This window comes from Osmerus eperlanus, chromosome 9 (assembly GCF_963692335.1).
Source record: "Osmerus eperlanus chromosome 9, fOsmEpe2.1, whole genome shotgun sequence".
In the NCBI taxonomy this organism is placed as follows: domain Eukaryota; kingdom Metazoa; phylum Chordata; class Actinopteri; order Osmeriformes; family Osmeridae; genus Osmerus; species Osmerus eperlanus.
This window is the reverse complement of record NC_085026.1, coordinates 7,962,030-7,977,817: the sequence shown is the minus strand read 5'-3', so window position 1 is coordinate 7,977,817 and position 15,788 is coordinate 7,962,030. Positions and strand designations below refer to the sequence as shown.

General features: G+C 49.0%; 3 protein-coding genes across 5 annotated transcripts in view; all 3 read left to right on the top strand.

Moving 5' to 3' along the window:
* Window positions 1-6,266, top strand: part of pcnt (pericentrin) — a 30,884-nt gene extending 24,618 nt beyond the window's left edge. Inside the window, exons 47-61 of one of the 2 annotated variants that reach the window (XM_062468907.1) lie at window positions 84-421; window positions 515-617; window positions 711-883; window positions 980-1,240; window positions 1,399-1,538; window positions 1,693-1,822; window positions 1,950-2,753; window positions 3,005-3,289; window positions 3,465-3,683; window positions 3,814-4,040; window positions 4,166-4,248; window positions 4,350-4,494; window positions 4,738-4,865; window positions 5,371-5,532; window positions 5,804-6,266. In XM_062468907.1, the coding sequence (XP_062324891.1) occupies window positions 84-421; window positions 515-617; window positions 711-883; window positions 980-1,240; window positions 1,399-1,538; window positions 1,693-1,822; window positions 1,950-2,753; window positions 3,005-3,289; window positions 3,465-3,683; window positions 3,814-4,040; window positions 4,166-4,248; window positions 4,350-4,494; window positions 4,738-4,865; window positions 5,371-5,532; window positions 5,804-5,847 (3,242 nt within the window). In that variant the 3' untranslated portion in view covers window positions 5,848-6,266. The remainder of the gene's footprint in view (window positions 1-83; window positions 422-514; window positions 618-710; window positions 884-979; window positions 1,241-1,398; window positions 1,539-1,692; window positions 1,823-1,949; window positions 2,754-3,004; window positions 3,290-3,464; window positions 3,684-3,813; window positions 4,041-4,165; window positions 4,249-4,349; window positions 4,495-4,737; window positions 4,866-5,370; window positions 5,533-5,803) is intronic. The other variant, XM_062468908.1, reaches the window with a different exon arrangement.
* Window positions 6,267-6,975: 709 nt separating this feature from the next.
* Window positions 6,976-8,910, top strand: LOC134026645 (piggyBac transposable element-derived protein 4-like). The gene is made up of 2 exons (XM_062469535.1): window positions 6,976-7,061; window positions 7,215-8,910. The coding sequence occupies exons 1-2, from the start codon at window positions 6,976-6,978 to the stop codon at window positions 8,908-8,910; spliced, it is 1,782 nt and encodes a 593-aa protein (XP_062325519.1).
* A 611-nt stretch (window positions 8,911-9,521) lies between these two features.
* senp2 (SUMO specific peptidase 2) lies at window positions 9,522-15,247 on the top strand. 2 transcript variants are annotated; one of them, XM_062469773.1, is made up of 16 exons: window positions 9,522-10,058; window positions 10,683-10,744; window positions 10,877-10,989; window positions 11,085-11,157; window positions 11,311-11,576; window positions 11,690-11,796; window positions 11,984-12,069; window positions 12,210-12,267; window positions 12,356-12,425; window positions 12,565-12,711; window positions 12,803-12,934; window positions 13,081-13,317; window positions 13,487-13,566; window positions 13,695-13,779; window positions 13,923-14,018; window positions 14,305-15,247. In XM_062469773.1, the coding sequence occupies exons 1-16, from the start codon at window positions 9,886-9,888 to the stop codon at window positions 14,365-14,367; spliced, it is 1,848 nt and encodes a 615-aa protein (XP_062325757.1). In that variant the 5' UTR covers window positions 9,522-9,885; the 3' UTR covers window positions 14,368-15,247. The 2 variants fall into 2 exon arrangements, with proteins under 2 accessions (XP_062325757.1, XP_062325758.1); XM_062469774.1 differs by lacking the exon at window positions 9,522-10,058 and having other exon boundaries at window positions 10,683-10,781.
* The last annotated feature ends 541 nt before the right edge of the window (window positions 15,248-15,788 follow it).

The following is a 15,788-nucleotide window of genomic DNA, read 5'->3' as shown; positions in this document are numbered from 1 at the left end:
GACAAGTTATGAACAGACTTGCTTTACTGATATAGATGGATTTTGATGACGAGTGTTTTTTGTTGTTGTTTTGTCTCCTCCAGATCTTTCTCGTCCTGGGTTTGAGGAGGTCGTGTGTGGGTCACGGGACGAAGCTTCGCTGAGCTCCCCGGAGGTTCTCCGAAGACTGGAGTGCTCCGAGGACAAGATTAGAGGGGGGTTTCACACCTCGCTTCTCCAGGGTTCCCATCTCTCTGAGCTAAGTGCCCTGAACTGCACGGGGCTGGAGCCCCACCCGAACAAGGCCTCCACCAGGGGCAGGCCAGACCCATCTCGGTCCAGGACCATCACCCCGGAACCGACCACGCGCAGTACCCGCTCTCCAGGCTCGGTCTCGGCCTCCGATAACTTCTCCATGCTGGACTCGCTAGATGCTGATAAAGTAACTTTACCCGTTTCAACCTCCCTTGTTGCTGTCAGTTGACTCTTTCAACCTTTGGGGACGGTTCAATATGTGGCCCTGTCTCTCCCTCAGGTGCACGAGTTGGAGAACCTGGACCTGACGGCTCCTTCCTCTCCTCTGGGCTCCACCTCCTCCCTGTCTGCCCCCGAGTGGGCCAGCGACGGATATGGCAGCAGTACGTGTGTCCGTGCGGGCGGCTGAGGTTTTGGAATGCAACGTTTCCTGACGTGTTAAGTAAAAAAACCCTCCCCCCCGCTTCTCCAAACAGACGTGAGCTCCGAGCTGGGGCTGAGACTGAGGGTGGAGCTGGAGCAGACGGAGCGACTGGACGCCCAGTTCATCGAGTACCTACGCTGTCGGGGCATGAACCCCGCCGCCAACACGGACAGCGCTGCGGGCAGCATGAGCTACAGCGACGAGCTGCTGTCTCCTGAGCTGCAGGTAGGTGCACTCTGACGCACACGGGCTATAGACAGAGACAGGCAGCCACGCACAGTGGTATTCTGAGCAGCCGACGTGAACCCTGCTCCCCTCCAGGGCCTGCTGAAGAGGGTGTACCAGGAGAGCTGCAGGGTCCTTGCTCTGTCGCAGCGCCCGGCCGCTTCCTCGTCCCAGCCCCGCCTCTCGGACACCAAAACCCTACTGGACCAGACCTTCTGTCCTTCAGAGGGTAAAGGCCTCCCATTGGACCAGGCCTCGGTCCCTCCCCTGGGCTGGCAACAGGAAAAGAGGGCACTTCAGGAAACGGTGATCGCGCTCAGGGAACTTCTCTGCCGCATGGCACAGAGGGACCCACAGGTCAGTCCTGTTCTGCTGTCTACTGTGTTTAACAGTAGCCATATCGTGGCACCAACATTGTACTGCTAGCTAGGCGGTTCAGTCTCTGTGTTAATGTCGGGTGAACTAAAAACGGAGGCATCCCACAAAGGCACTCAAACACTGTGCGTGTGTTCCAGCCTGACGGCAGAGGAGACGGGGCGTGGCCTGGCGGACAGGTTGAGACCCAGCTGAGGGAGGAGCTAGAGCACAGCCGGGAACAGCTGAACTCCGCCCACAACACACTGCAGGAGCTACACAACCAGATCCATCAGCTCAGGTCCACCTTCTCTCTCTCTCCACCCCAAACACCCATGAGCATGCCAGCGACGGTCTGTCTGGAGTGTGTGTACCTCCGTGTGTAGAGTAGCTCTGTGTGTAGTCGTGTGTGTGACGATGTGTGTGTGTGTGTGTGATGTGTGTGTGCTCCCCAGGCTGGCTGTGGGGGAGTGCGAGGAGGCTCTGAGGAAGGAACAGAGCCGGGTCCAAGATGTCCAGCTGGAACTGGAGCAGGAGAGAGCACACACACTCCGACGGGGGACGGAGGAAGAGGAGAGACGACAGGTATATACATACACACACACTTTGTTACTCTCTTACACACATACACACGGACACACACACACACACATACACTACATTGATGTGTTTGTGTAAGACGGGCCATGACCGATGCAGTCTGTCCCCCCAGGCACTGTGTGTTTCTCTGGAGCAGCAGGGGTCAGAGGTCGTGTCCGTCAGGAGTCAACTGGAGCAGGAGAAGGTGACCGTCAGCAACCTCAGACGAGAGCTTCAGATCGAGCACTCCCGAGGCCTCCTACTCCAATCGCAGCTCGACAAACGGTTAGCCGACGCCCACAAGGACCTGGAGGAGGAGCGGCAGCGTTCCACCCGTCAACTGGAGGCCCAATCACAGGACAGGGCCCGACAGGAGAATCTGGTCCGAGAGATGGAGTCGAGCTTAGTCGACACCCGTTCTCAGATTGCCGACGCCCACAGGAAGCTGGACGAGGAGCGGGAGCGTTGCTGCCGGCAACTCGAAGAGATCGCTCGCCGGCAGGAAGCCGACGCCACCCGAGACAGGAAGTTCATCTCTGACATGCGCTCCCAGCTGGAGCAGGAGAGGCGGCAAGGGGAGGAGCTCGCCGCAATGACGGACAGGCTGAGGGCGGAGCTGCTGCAGTGCCGCAGGAAGGGCGAGGAGGAGGACCGGAGGAGGAGGGAGGAGTCTCTGAGAGAGCAGGAGGCCACGGCCCGCCTCCGCGTCGCCACCGCCGCCCTGAAGGAGCAGAAGCAGGAGGCGGGCGGCGCCCTAGAGGCGGAGCGTGAGCGCGCCGCCTGCCAAGGGGCGGAGCTCCGAGAGCTGAAGGAGAGGCTGCAGCAGATGAGGGAGAAGGAGCGAGAGAGGGAGGAGCAGAGGGAGAGGGAGAGGCGGAAGGAGAGGCAGGAGCAGGCGGAGAGAGAGCGGCGACACCAGAGGACCAGCGACAAACTGGTGAGACGTCTATTCTGCCAGAACACGCATTCAAACCGGCCTCTACCCCCTTCATTGATAGCTGAGATGATCTCTAAAAGCTTGTGTTGTTAAAGGGCTTGCCGATTTCCCCTCCAGTGTTGATATAGTTGAGGTAAAAGAGCGTCCAGAATACCTCCGATACCTTAAAATAGCTCCGTAAACTGCCCCTGTTTGGCGCGTGACGTGGTCCCCTGTCTCTTCCCCCTCTGCCCCCCCCCCCCCGTGTCCAGAGCGAGTTGGCACTGCTGAGGCTGCAGGACCAGCAGCGCATGCGCGAGCTGCAGCAGACTCTGGCTGAGCTGGAGAGGGAGGAGAGAGAGATGGCCTCCCAGAGACTGGCCGCCGGCTCCCGCGCCACCCTCCCCGCAGGAGCCCCGCGACCACACGGCGGCGCCCTGGCTGGCCCCGCCCAGGCTGGCCCCGCCCAGGCTGGCCCCGCCCTGGCTGGCCCCGCCCTGGCTGGCCCCGCCCAGGCTGGCCCCGTGCAGGCTGGCACCCCTCTGCTCAACCACCAGGTACACACGGGCGTTAGGATGTCTGGGGTAGATGGGATTTGGTTGAATGTTTGGCATCGCTAGGATGACAGTTGTGGGGGATGCGATTTTAAGGAGGTTCTTGTTTTTTTGGTCGGACTGGAGGGGGATAATGCAACAATCTCTCTTCTTTTTCTCGCTCCTTCTCTCCCTCCAGTCGTCGTCGTCGTCTTCCTCGGCGTTGGTGGAGAAGCTGCTGAAGGAGAACTCGGAGCTGTCGGGTCGCGTGGCGGAGCTGAGCGGGGAGGGAGTGGATCTCAAACAGACCCTGAGGGGCCTGGAGCGACAGCTCCGCCGCTCAGAGAGCGAGCTCGCCAAGGTCACTGCGGAAACCCGGAACAGACCCGCCGTGGCTGCTGATATCAACAACAGCAAAGTAATGCGTCCACACACACGCACAGCACTTGGTGACCATGGTTTTAATGTTCTCTCTGTTCTTCTGCTACTCAAAGTACTGTTGAGGTTGTCTCTTCATGATAGGCCCTGTGTTTCCCTCCTGCGCGCAGGTGCAGCGCCTGTACGAACGCTACCTGAGGGCAGAGAGTTTCCGGAAGTCTCTGGTGTACCAGAAGCGCTACCTGCTGCTGCTGCTGGGGGGCTTCCAGGACTGTGAACAGGCCACGCTGTGTCTGATCGCCCGCATGGGGGTGCACCCCTCACCCCCGCTATCTGGCCAACGCAGACCCCTCACACGCTTCAGAGCTGCTGTACGAGCAGTTGTCGCCATTTCAAGGTGTGTGTGTGTGTGTGTGTGTGTGTGTGTGCGTGCGTGCGTGTGTGTGCGTGCGTGCGGTAGGGATGTTACCAGCAGTTGTTGTGACTTCAGTTAGGTAACCCCAGCATATCTCTCTCTTTCAGACTGAGGTTCTTGACCAGGAAGTGGCAGAAAGCTATCAGGAGGAGCGTAACCACATCTAGCACTGTCAACGGACACGCACAAGGTCAGCTTTTGCCTTTTTGGCTCAAAGAGAAAATGGCCCCGCTAAGTGTTTCATTAAAAAGCCTTTGGCTCAATATAACTGTCTGTGTGTCTTTCTGACAGGATCCAGGACAGAGGTTTTGAGACAGCAACATCCTGGAGCCATACACAACTCTTCCCCGCCCACGAGAGATGGTAGCCCCACCCATATGGGTGTGGTCTCAACTCTAGTTCCACCAATGAAATCGCCCTTCCGTCTACACAACAGGTACAGCATGCTTGCGTTTATGACTAAATGTTTATCCATCTCCATTTCGAAATATCATGGAAGAATTTAATTCAATTTAGGACAGCTGTCTTGTAATTCTTGATGTACTACTTATTTGTGTAAATATGTGTGACATCTCTTGAACAGGTCTCTTCTGGGAATAACTTGTGTAAATTAAGGTTAAACTAAAAAAAGAAGAAAAAGATTGCGACCGTTTAATTGTGTTCGTACTTTGCTCCTAAGGGGATACTCCAACTCCACCGTGGTCTCCGAGCGCTCTGTAGGGACATCCCAGGATGCCGAGCGGTCACTGACTGAGTATATCAACCACCTAGAGAAGGTCCAGCAACGGCTGGGGGGAGGACACCCAGGTGAGGGAGGGAGGGAAGCCGAAGGGGGTTGGGGGTGAGTCATCCGGGGTGTGTGATTGAGGCTACACCATCTGCAAGAATGCACCATTGGTGGAGGAGTATGAAGAATCTATGTCACATATCACTGGGTAAAGGATGAGGAGCGTTATTGAATTAATTGGGGCCAAACACAGTCACTACCCACAATCCCCAGGGTGAAGAGGGCACTGATGGAGACAATGCCTGTGTAATCAGGACACTCTTCAGTGATCATGAAGTGACAGAAATGAATGCAGCCCTACTGAATTATAATCAATGACTACTCAAGTTATTCGGGCCTGTAGCCTTAGACTGATCGTGACTGATTACACAAGACGGTGTTGGTTCGTTTGGAGGGAGGCTCATGGGCCAAATCATGATGATTTGAAAGCCAACCTTAGAGATGGGCACCCTTCAAACATGAGTGGAGAATTGCTATTGCATATTCATGGGTAACTGTATTCATTCACAATATCTCCCAACCCAGTTAGCAAGGATTATTTGTCCTTGCCTCCCAGTGGGGACAGGAGGAGGCATGGTCAGGCCACCTGCTCCCCTGATATGATTGGCTATCGGCAGCGGTGGCTGCAAGAGAATAGGACTTGGCTGTACCTGAGCTGCCTGTCCCCCCTCTACCTGAATGGCCCAGGTGAGTGGGAGTGGAACACACCCACTCACTCTACCTATCCAGCCCAGAGGAACCACGAAGGCTTGTGTTTTCAGTCACTGGGGGAAGCATCCTTTCTGTATTCATCAGTTGACCTTGATGGAAGTGGTTAGGAGATTGTTTAACTCCTGGGGTGTTTGTCCGATACTGTTAGAACTGACTGAGGATGGAGATGTGTGTAGGATGAGCAGGTATGGAAAGGTGTGCTTGTTCTCTGAACTGGTTGTAATATTATTAGTCTGTCTCCTTTAAGATTCTGCGACTCTCCATTCCAACCCTAAGAAGTCTGACCACTGAACAAATGTCTCAATATCCTGAAAGTGGCCCTGGATCATATCCAACTGTGTTCATCAATAAACAAGAGAATTGTTCATGGTAAATGTTTTGTTTGATTATAATGGTGTTGTTTTTTAAAATAAATTATTTTATATGTTTTATATGCTGATTTTTCTATGGTCCGCCAAAGCTGCAAAGATGACTCCTAAGGATCCTCACAAGATGAATGTTGTTGTTTTTTAAAGATGGTATTAACTGTTTTTCTACTCATGTTTTATACTGTTTATCAATATGTATGAATGTGTAAAGTATTTGCACTGGAATTCCAACATCAATACTAGTCACGGTGTTCACGCACAATGGTAGTCTTTTTTTAACATTTTATAATACTGGCATTTCTATAAAAAAAAAGTCAATAAATATTTTGTCTGATTATCAAAGTGTTGTTATTTACTTGAAGGTAGCATAGGTTGCCATAGGCCCTAGTGGTTTATAATTGTCAAAGCTATTCAAGAAAAGGAAGAGATAGATGCCTGAGAAGATTCAGATAGGGGGGGCTCAGTCCTCGAAGTTTTGAAGGAAAATAAATGCTTTCTCCAAGCAGTTTTACAAGATGAAACGTTAATGCTGCAACTACATTGTTTAATGACCCTACTGGTTGCTTGGTCAACTATTTGTGATGCGAGAGAATTATCTAACGTTACACATCAAATATAACCGGTTCGGTTCTCCACTTCCGCATGAAATCGACGGCAGCCCTCCGCGTCACTTGGTTTGGATGCTGCGCGTTCCACATTTGAGTGTTTGTTTCATGTAAATACACCAACTAAAACCAAAGTTATGATCATTTCAATTCCATGAAAAAAGTGCGTCAAAATATGCGCTCTTTTATGAGCGCGTTGCATTTATTATAATAACTTTGTCGTCTTTTGTGATAAAAAGGAACGGAAAAAACGTGTGCTTGTGCTAACCCGGTTCTTCAGGATGCACACGAGTACATGAACAAATGCACATGAGTCACATGACAAATAGCCATTGCAAGTATAATATACAAGTATTTTATTGTCAGTAGTATAGTTTTTGTGCAAAATGTTAAGCACAATGAGGCACACACTTCATATTGATCAAGCCGTCGACTTAGTATTTCAAATGAGCGACGAAGAAACTTCGTCGTCGGATAATGAGAGTGGCGAGGATGAGCTCGAGGACCCTGATTTTGTTGCGGAAAACGTGAGGTAAGAAAGACAAACATTTTTCTAAACGGACTTTGTGTTTTATTGCTTTCGTTTATCTTATTATATTATTCTATTCTACTTCACTGTACTGCAAATGCCAATGAACATCTTGAACTTTGAATAATCTTGAATCTGTTTACGTGTTTTGTACAGTGACGACGACGAGCAGCCTGGGCCATCAACAACCCCTACCCCCACCCCCACAACAAGCCGACGGAGGCCATCACAGAGGGGGCGTGGAAGGAATCAAGATCAGGCCAAGACCAGGTCAAGATCTCCAGCCCAGTCAGCAGCACAACCACAACAGAGCTCTGAGCCATGGAAAACCGAGACTGATCCTGACACTGCCCCAAAAGCCAGTAGGTTCAGGCCCCGCAGACCACCAGGAGCCCAGGTGGATTTGCATTCAGAGTACACACCAAAGGACCTCTTCCTGCTCTACTTCGCTGCAGATACAGTGAGGACACTCTGCAGAAACACCAACAAACAGGCAGCAAGAAAACAGCAGAAGGGGAGCAAATACCAGTGGACTGATGTTGATGTTGAGGAAATGCACAAATATATGGGTCTCCTCATGTACACTGCATTGGTGACTCTGCCAAGTATCCAGGACTACTGGAAAAAAAACCACATCTTATCTGTGCCATTTCCAGCGAAGGTCATGCCAAGAGACAGATTCCGGTCCATATCATGGAGCATCCACCTCAGTGATCCAGAGGAGGATGTCAGAAATGACCAGCTCAAGGGTACACCACAGCACGACAAACTGTTCAGGGTCAAACCTCTGATGGATGACATTCGGACTGCCTGCCAGGCTTATTACCATCCAAAGAAGGAACTGTCAGTCGACGAGAGGATGGTGGCTACAAAAGCTCAAACTGGCATGACCCAGTACATGAAGGACAAACCAACCAAATGGGGGATCAAGCTCTTTGTGTTGGCAGAGTCGAACAATGGCTACACCCTGAACTTCAATGTGTATGTTGGGAAAGCACACACACCCAGCGTGCATGGACTGTCATATGATGCTGTCATGGACCTCATTCAGCCATCACATCTTGGTACAGGATACCATATTTATATGGACAACTTCTATACAAGACCAGAACTGTTCCTGAGATTGGCTAGTATGAATTTTGGAGCCTGTGGGACCTACAGGAGCAACAGGAAAGGGTGTCCTAGTGGCAGAGAAAATGACCTCACCACCAAATCCAAGAGGGGGACTGTGAGATGGATCAGAGAGGATCCCCTGGTCTTTGTGAAGTGGATGGATACGCGGGAGGTGTCGGTGTGCTCCACAATCCACCCAGCGTTTTCTGGCGAGGCTGTCAAGAGGAAGGTGAAGGAAGGACCTGGACACTGGGTAGTAAAAGACATTCCCTGCCCTACTCCCATCATGGCCTACAACAAGCACATGGGAGGGGTTGACCTGTCGGACCAGCTTATTCAGTATTACTCCGCCCACCGCAGAACTGCTTACTGGTACCGTACCCTGTTTGTGCACTTTGTGGACATGGCAGCAACCAATGCATACATCCTGCACTGTGACATCAGCACAACCCAACAGGTCACACCCATGACACACAAGAACTTCATGGCAGAACTTGTGGCCCAGCTGTGCGGAGTGAACCAGGCAGGGGTTCCAGTTCAAAGGAGCACCAACCATGTTCCTGTTGCCATTTCCAATGTTACAGAGGCCAAAGACAAAGCCACAGCAGGCCGCAGGGCTTGTCAACACTGTCAACAAGTTGACAAGAAAAGGTACGTCACTCCATGGAAGTGCAAGGCCTGTGATGTGGCTCTCTGTGCCATTTTGGACAGAAACTGTTTTGAGAAGTGGCACAAATAGGGTTGGAATAGAAGAAAAATTCCAGTGGCTATACCTACTTTTTTATTGTAGATAGTTGTTTATTTCTTGTATATATCACAAGAATACTTTTTTTTTGTGGTCCAATTTGAAGCTTTTTGAATGCTTGGTTGAGCATGTTTGAGGGTTTTACAATAAAAAAAACATAATTTTTCTAAACGGACTTTGTGTTTTCTGTGTGTGTTTGGGTCCAGTGTGTTGAAATAGTATGTCAAAGTGAAAAACTTACTAACAGATCATATAGGTGAGGTTGTGCTGAAAAAAAAGATACCCAACATTGGTCTGGTAAACATTTTTTTTATGTAGTATATCAGGGCAAAATTGAAGGTACCCAAAAACGGCCAAAAAATCTCCAGACTCCAAAGATACAAATACAATTTGATGTAAATTGATAACATGTATTTGGTTCATCAAAGGACTTGGTTCACATGATCAAACTGTGCAGTTCTGCTAGGTAACTAAAGTGTATACTAAATTGGTAAGACCTGTTGAGAAAAACCTGTTTGCTGCAAGATTTAGTCAGCTATATATTTGCATGGATGTAAATGAGAACGTCAGTTCACATCAGGTTCAATCTGCAATCATATTATGTAAGCCTTAAGGGGGATCAAAAATGGCGTTGAAAGTCCCACTTAAAGAATACAACTATGAAAGGGGATTTAAAATGCATTACAGAAAAAAAGAATATTGACCATTGAGGCTCTCCGTATCTCAATCAGCAGACGTTTATTGAAGGCCACTTGAACAGGCGGCCAGGAGGAGACGCTTGTTTGGCTAGCTGATTTAGCGAATGACGCTCTTCTCGAACCTGCGAATTAGACAAGCTAGCTGGACGGCTACACCACGTTAGCTTTCTTGTGTCGTAGATGAAATACCATCACTAGCTTGACTTTAAAACAACAAATAGACCTGGCCCCTTTAGAAGACCGTGTTTCCATTTTATGGTATTTGTCTGGGATGTACGGATGGATAGTTGACGGAATAACATCGCTCTTTGAGCCCGTTGAAGGGCAGAAACCCACGGGGTGGCCTGCTAACGTTACCAGGGAGATACACACGCCAGCGGCAGCAACCGCGAAAGTGCAGCGGCAGGAAAGTCACGCCAGACCGGCTAAGAGGAACTATCAGAGGTAGGATTGAGGAATTGTCTCCCAACTCGGCAAGTTAGCTAGCCTAGCAGCATACCTTCCTGGGTTAGTACTCAAATGAAACGTCAATGCTATCGAGCTAGTAACTGTCTTATTTAATATTTATTCTAGCTAGCACTAACTATAAATTACCTTATCACGTTAGCCCAACAAAATGAAATGAAACATGGGAGAGTTGTTCTTTATGAATCGAAACTAGCTCGATAAGCTAACGTTACGTTGACTTCTAATCTATGGGAATATCGTGTTAATGCACTTATTCCAATGTGGGAAAATACAGTTTATTCATTTGAGCAGACTTATCCAAATCGACATGCAAAAAGTACAGAAATCAGATATCAAAAGTGCGAAAATCTAACAGTAGTTAGCTGGATCCAAGCAACGGTATGTTATAGCCATCTCAGCTACTATATTACATAGTAGGCTAAGCAAGAAAGATCACAGCATCAATCAAGTGCAGCATCATGAACAGTTCAGTTTCCTGTTAGATAATGCCAAAGGAATTGTAATGTCAGCTCTCTGAGTTTGAATCAGAGCCAAGTCTAATGGTAAGTGACTGTAAGTACCTGAAGTTTGTGTGTGTAAGATAATGTTGTTTTGTCCCAGTGTTCATGCCGCAGATAATGTTGCCCAGATCGACCAAGTGGAGATCAAAAGGCAGAAAAGAGGTAGATGATCAGTATTAAGATCCCCGTCAACAGAAAAGTATGCCTTATCACACCTCAAACAGAAGTAAATGCCTTTCCCTTTAATAATATGTGCAGATTCATGAAACCAATCAAGAAATATTTTATCTCCAGATGTAGTTCTCAGCTTTGTGAAGAAAACAGTGGCTGGGGTAGCTAGATTGTTCAGACTGCATCGTCCTCCATCCCCCACTGGAAAGAAGCACAGTCACTATGCAGATATTCAGGTATGTGGGAAATGTTTCCACTTTCTTTCTGAAACATTCAACATTCAGGTACTTTTGACTGGTACTGTACATAATTGCTGTTTTGTCTTCTCTAGATTGGCCCTGTCGCCCTGATGGGGATAGATGAACTCAACACCTCATGGACGAGTAGCTCTGATTGGATGATGGGTAAATAAAGAAGGCTTTGATTGAAATACTCATTTATAGTTAAAGTGAATCAGTCTACATCTCTATACCTTCCTCTCTTCTCGATCACCCTCCTCACCCCTCTCGCTCCATTCTCATCTCTCCTTTTTTTCTGCCCCACCACCACCCCTGCAGATAAGCAGCCAGCCAGTGGACTGTGCGAGAGGGAAAAGGGAGGGGTGAACATGTTCCCGAGCTCTACCCCGCCTCTGCTGAAGAAACAGGCCTCGTCCGCAGTCGCCGAGAGAGGGAAGGAGAGAGAGAACCCCCGCCGGCGCTCCGTTCAGCTGCTTCCCTCCTGGTCCTCCCTGGGGGCCGGTACCGGGCCCTCCAACCCCGACCCGGTGGGCCTGGGCTCTGGAGCCCACCGCGGCCACAGAACCTGCCTGGCGGTGGAGCAGGTGAGTCACATTTAACTGGTCTGGAGGAATCAGATAGAAATGGCTATTTTTATAGCAGTTATTTATAGCATTAACCTTGTGTTATTGTTTTGGTCTTCCTTTCCTGTGCCCAGGCTTTGAAGGAGAGTGACCGGGAACACTACAGACGGTTGGTGGAGATGGTGTCTGAGAAGTACAGCAAGAGTCAACCGTTACCCTTCAATCGCACCAAGCCACAGGGGTGAGTAGAAGCCTGCTACATCCCACGCCATTTTGATGTCAATTCACAGGTGTGGTTAATCTAAATGGTACTGTATGCATTGTTTCCAGGTGTGTGTTATATAACAAAATCAATACAAAAAAATGACTGATAACTTTTCAGAAACAAAAAGATTTATGCGGAGGTCTGATCCTGTTCTCTTCCCCAGTGGGCCACTTTCACAGGACGCACACAGACCTGCTTTGCTCGGAAGAACTAGTGAGTCTGCAGCCATGAAGCCCGGGCCCCTGAGAGGTAAAGCCCCCTGTGACACCTCCGTTTCTATCCCACCATCTGCCTTGTCCTTGCCCCCCCCCCCCCCACTTCTCCTAAACACGACTGATGCTGGTGATGTTTTGTCTCTCCCAATCTTCTTTTCCCCACTCTCTTCCCAGCCCCCTCCAGTGTGATCATGTGGAGGGACGTGTCCTCAGCCAAGCAGACTAAAGACAGGTGAGTCAGTTAGTCAGTGTGGGTTTGGGACTCTTGTCTGATGCCGTGCGGTTGTAACCCGTATCTCTGCGTGACCCACTGTGCCTAGGAGAGGGGAGATGTGGATCAATAAAACGCTGATTGGATCTGTGGACACGCAGGCCACCGGCGGGGCTACCGTAAGTCTCACGCACACACTAAACTTGATCGCAGTGACAGCTTTTCACGTGCCAAACTGTGGCAGTCCATTGAATGTTCCAATTCGACGACGGCACACAAAGGTGTTCTCAACCTTTCCTTCCCCTCCGACACGAGCAGCAATCGGAGGTGGACCTGTCTGCTGAGGTCGCTGCTCGGCTCAGTCTGCAGGACAGGGAGACCCCGGCGCTTGCACAGACCGACGCACACGCTACACATCCCACACACACGCGCCACAGCGACGAGGACCTCCCTAGACTGACCAAGGTGAGATCAGCATGTGTGTTTGCAGACGTGTTTGTAAACACGGCGTGTGTGGAATAATGTCCTCCTTGTCCTATATATATGTGTGTGCCAGGAAATGGCGGTGGAGGTGAGCCGCGCTCTGGCTCAGAGAGATCCTAATCTGGTGTTAAGCTCCGCCTTCAAACTGCGCATCACACAGCGAGACCTGGCGACGCTGCAAGAGACGAGCTGGCTCAACGACGAGGTGCGTGTCACTAGCAGAGGAGGAAACGGGAACACTGTTCCAAGAGCAGTAATGCAGGTCTTTGAGTCATTGGTATGTAAGAACTCTTGTGAACCCCCCTTGTGAACCCCCCCCCCACCTGGCTCTCTCCTGTTGCCTCTCCTCAGGTGATCAACTTCTACCTGTCCCTGGTGGCAGCGCGGAGCTCTGCCCAGGGGTCGGGGGGGCTCCGGGTCTATGCCTTCAGCACCTTCTTCTTCCCCAAGCTGCGGGGTGGGGGGGCGGGGGGAGGGGGGCAGCCGGGAGGGCACTCTGCCGTGAGGCGCTGGACCAAAGCCGTGGACCTCTTCCAGTACGAAGTCCTGCTGGTCCCCCTGCACCTGGGAGTCCACTGGTCTCTGGCGGTGAGAACTAAAACGCTCTACAGATGCTCTCCACTAGAGGGCGGTAGGCTAGGGTTGTTGTCATTGGCCTGTATGTTAAAACACACAATGAGGTGAACTTCAATGGAATCATGTTAAGGAGTCACTAGTCCGGATAAGAAATGTGAGTATGAAATGTCTCTTTCTCCAGGTGGTGGATTTCAAGTCCAGGTCAGTGAGGTCTTATGACTCTATGGGGCAGAGACACGATGACATCTGCAGCATGTTACTGTGAGTCCTCAATGTACTGTTTGAAGTTTCAGTAACCTTTATACTTCATTTAGTTTTCATTCATTTGGCAAAAATTGTTATCCAAAGCGACGTACAGCACATGGAGAATTTGTGTGTGTGTGTGTCAGGCTCTACCTGAAGGAGGAGCACAAGGCCAAGAAGGAGCGAGAGATGGACATCTCCAAGTGGTTCATAGGCAGCATGAGGGCCAGTGTAAGTTGGGACCTTTCTGTGTGGTTTGATGCACCTAACAAACACAAACACCAGGTTGGGGGTTGTACAAAATGTCTACCTCCTGGTGTACCAATACTGTGTCCGGTGTGCAGCCTGTCATTCTATTTTTGGTGTCCATGCAGGAGATTCCCCAGCAGAAGAATGGTAGTGACTGTGGAGTGTTTGCCTGTAAATATGCTGACTACATCTCCCAGGGACGCCCCCTCACCTTCAGACAGGTACCCACTCACCCCAAACCTGCCAATCACAAGTCTAGCAAGCAGGCGGCCATTTTAAAGAGAAATTCCACCACTTGGATGACCGATTTGTTTTCACACCTATCAAATTAGATTAGGCAAACTGGAAAGTCCTTGTCTGTCTTCCAGAAATAGCTGCATCCTATAAATAGGGTTGTGATCTAAGACTGCTTACATGCACATGGCTATGCATTGGCCCTAACTCATGTCATTCGTGTTAATGTTAACCCATCTAAACACTGATCTTTTTTTCTTTCCTATCCTTTAGTGTCACATGCCCCTTTTCAGGAAGTTGATGATTTGGGAGATTCTAAACCAGAGGCTGCTGTAGACATCTCTATTATCTCAATACGACAAACACTTTTGGGAGACGACGATATAAACTGTAAGAATGGACAGCCAATGTAGATAAGACAAGAAGATGCCAAAAAGGGCAATAGCAATGAACAGGAGCGATGCTTCTGAAGAAAGGGATTGGATGAGAAATGCTGTTGGGGAGTTCCAGCACAGCCAAGTCTACAGCCTGCTTGACTGAGAGAAAGGAGTTGTCTGGGCGTAGAAAAAAAATAGTCTTATTGCTGAAATGTCTATAGAAATTAAGTCATTCCCAGCCTAGAACCATCTTTAATTTAGTTGAGATAGATGGCCTGGACTAGCATTAGCACTGACCAAATGGCTAATGTATGTTCTCATGTAGATCGATTGTATTTTGTTTGTGAATTTGCCCTAACACTGCCTTAAGTGCCTTGAGTAGGTCTATATTAGCTCTCCAAGCATGAGCATTGACATATTCTGCAGTGTTATTGTAGGTCATTATAAAACTTCAGCTTTGTGTGGAACAGGAGTTAAGTATAAGTTATTATTCTATAGGCCCTTTATTTTTGTAAGTTATATGTGGAGTCAGATGAGGAATGCATTTGTTTGGAGTGTTGCAGATTGCTACTCTGTAAAAGAGAATTTGGCATATGAAGTGTTTGAATATTTCTTAAACAGCTTGACTGAGTTTGGCAGTTTATCCATGGACTGGAAGAGGGGTGTGTATGAGCGTGTGCAGAGCTTTAGCTGTTGTGTGCTTGTATGTAGTGATGCATGACCATCTCTGAAACCCCTGTCAGACTGTGTAACTTTTGCAATGTGGAAGTATTTATTTGGGTTTTGCTGGTGCATCTTTAATTCTTACAATCTTTATTAAACAGAATTGCCTTTTTTCACACTATTTACAGTCATTAGAATGAATGAGCCGAATATGTGCATATTCCTGGAGTGTGCTGTACAGATGTTTGTCATCCATTCAACTACAAAGCAATGATAAGAAAAATATTTATGTAATAAAAGGACAGCTAGAAATACATATAGTTCTACTGGTTGTGAAAGCATTTATCCATGGGAAATACAAATTTCCTATGTTTTAAGTATAAAACATGCGGTTATGTGAACCACACCCAGGTTGAAAAAGGTTTTGGGCCAAGCAAAGTGGGTGCAAGTTCTACCCACTTTGTTTTGCCTAATTCCAGCCCCCTTAAATCAAATGAGTCCCATCATCCAATTTAGTCCAGTGGAATGATTCTGCCCATGCATATATACACTTGCAATATACTTTACAACATACAGGTCTGGGGAATGGTCTTTAGAAAGAAACAAACTTGGATCTTATATTGAAAGAAAAATGTCAGGTAGTATTTCTAGTTCAAGGCCCTGAACACTTGCCTCCAACAGCAAAGTCAAGTGACCCTCCAGAATCAGAAAGGGTTT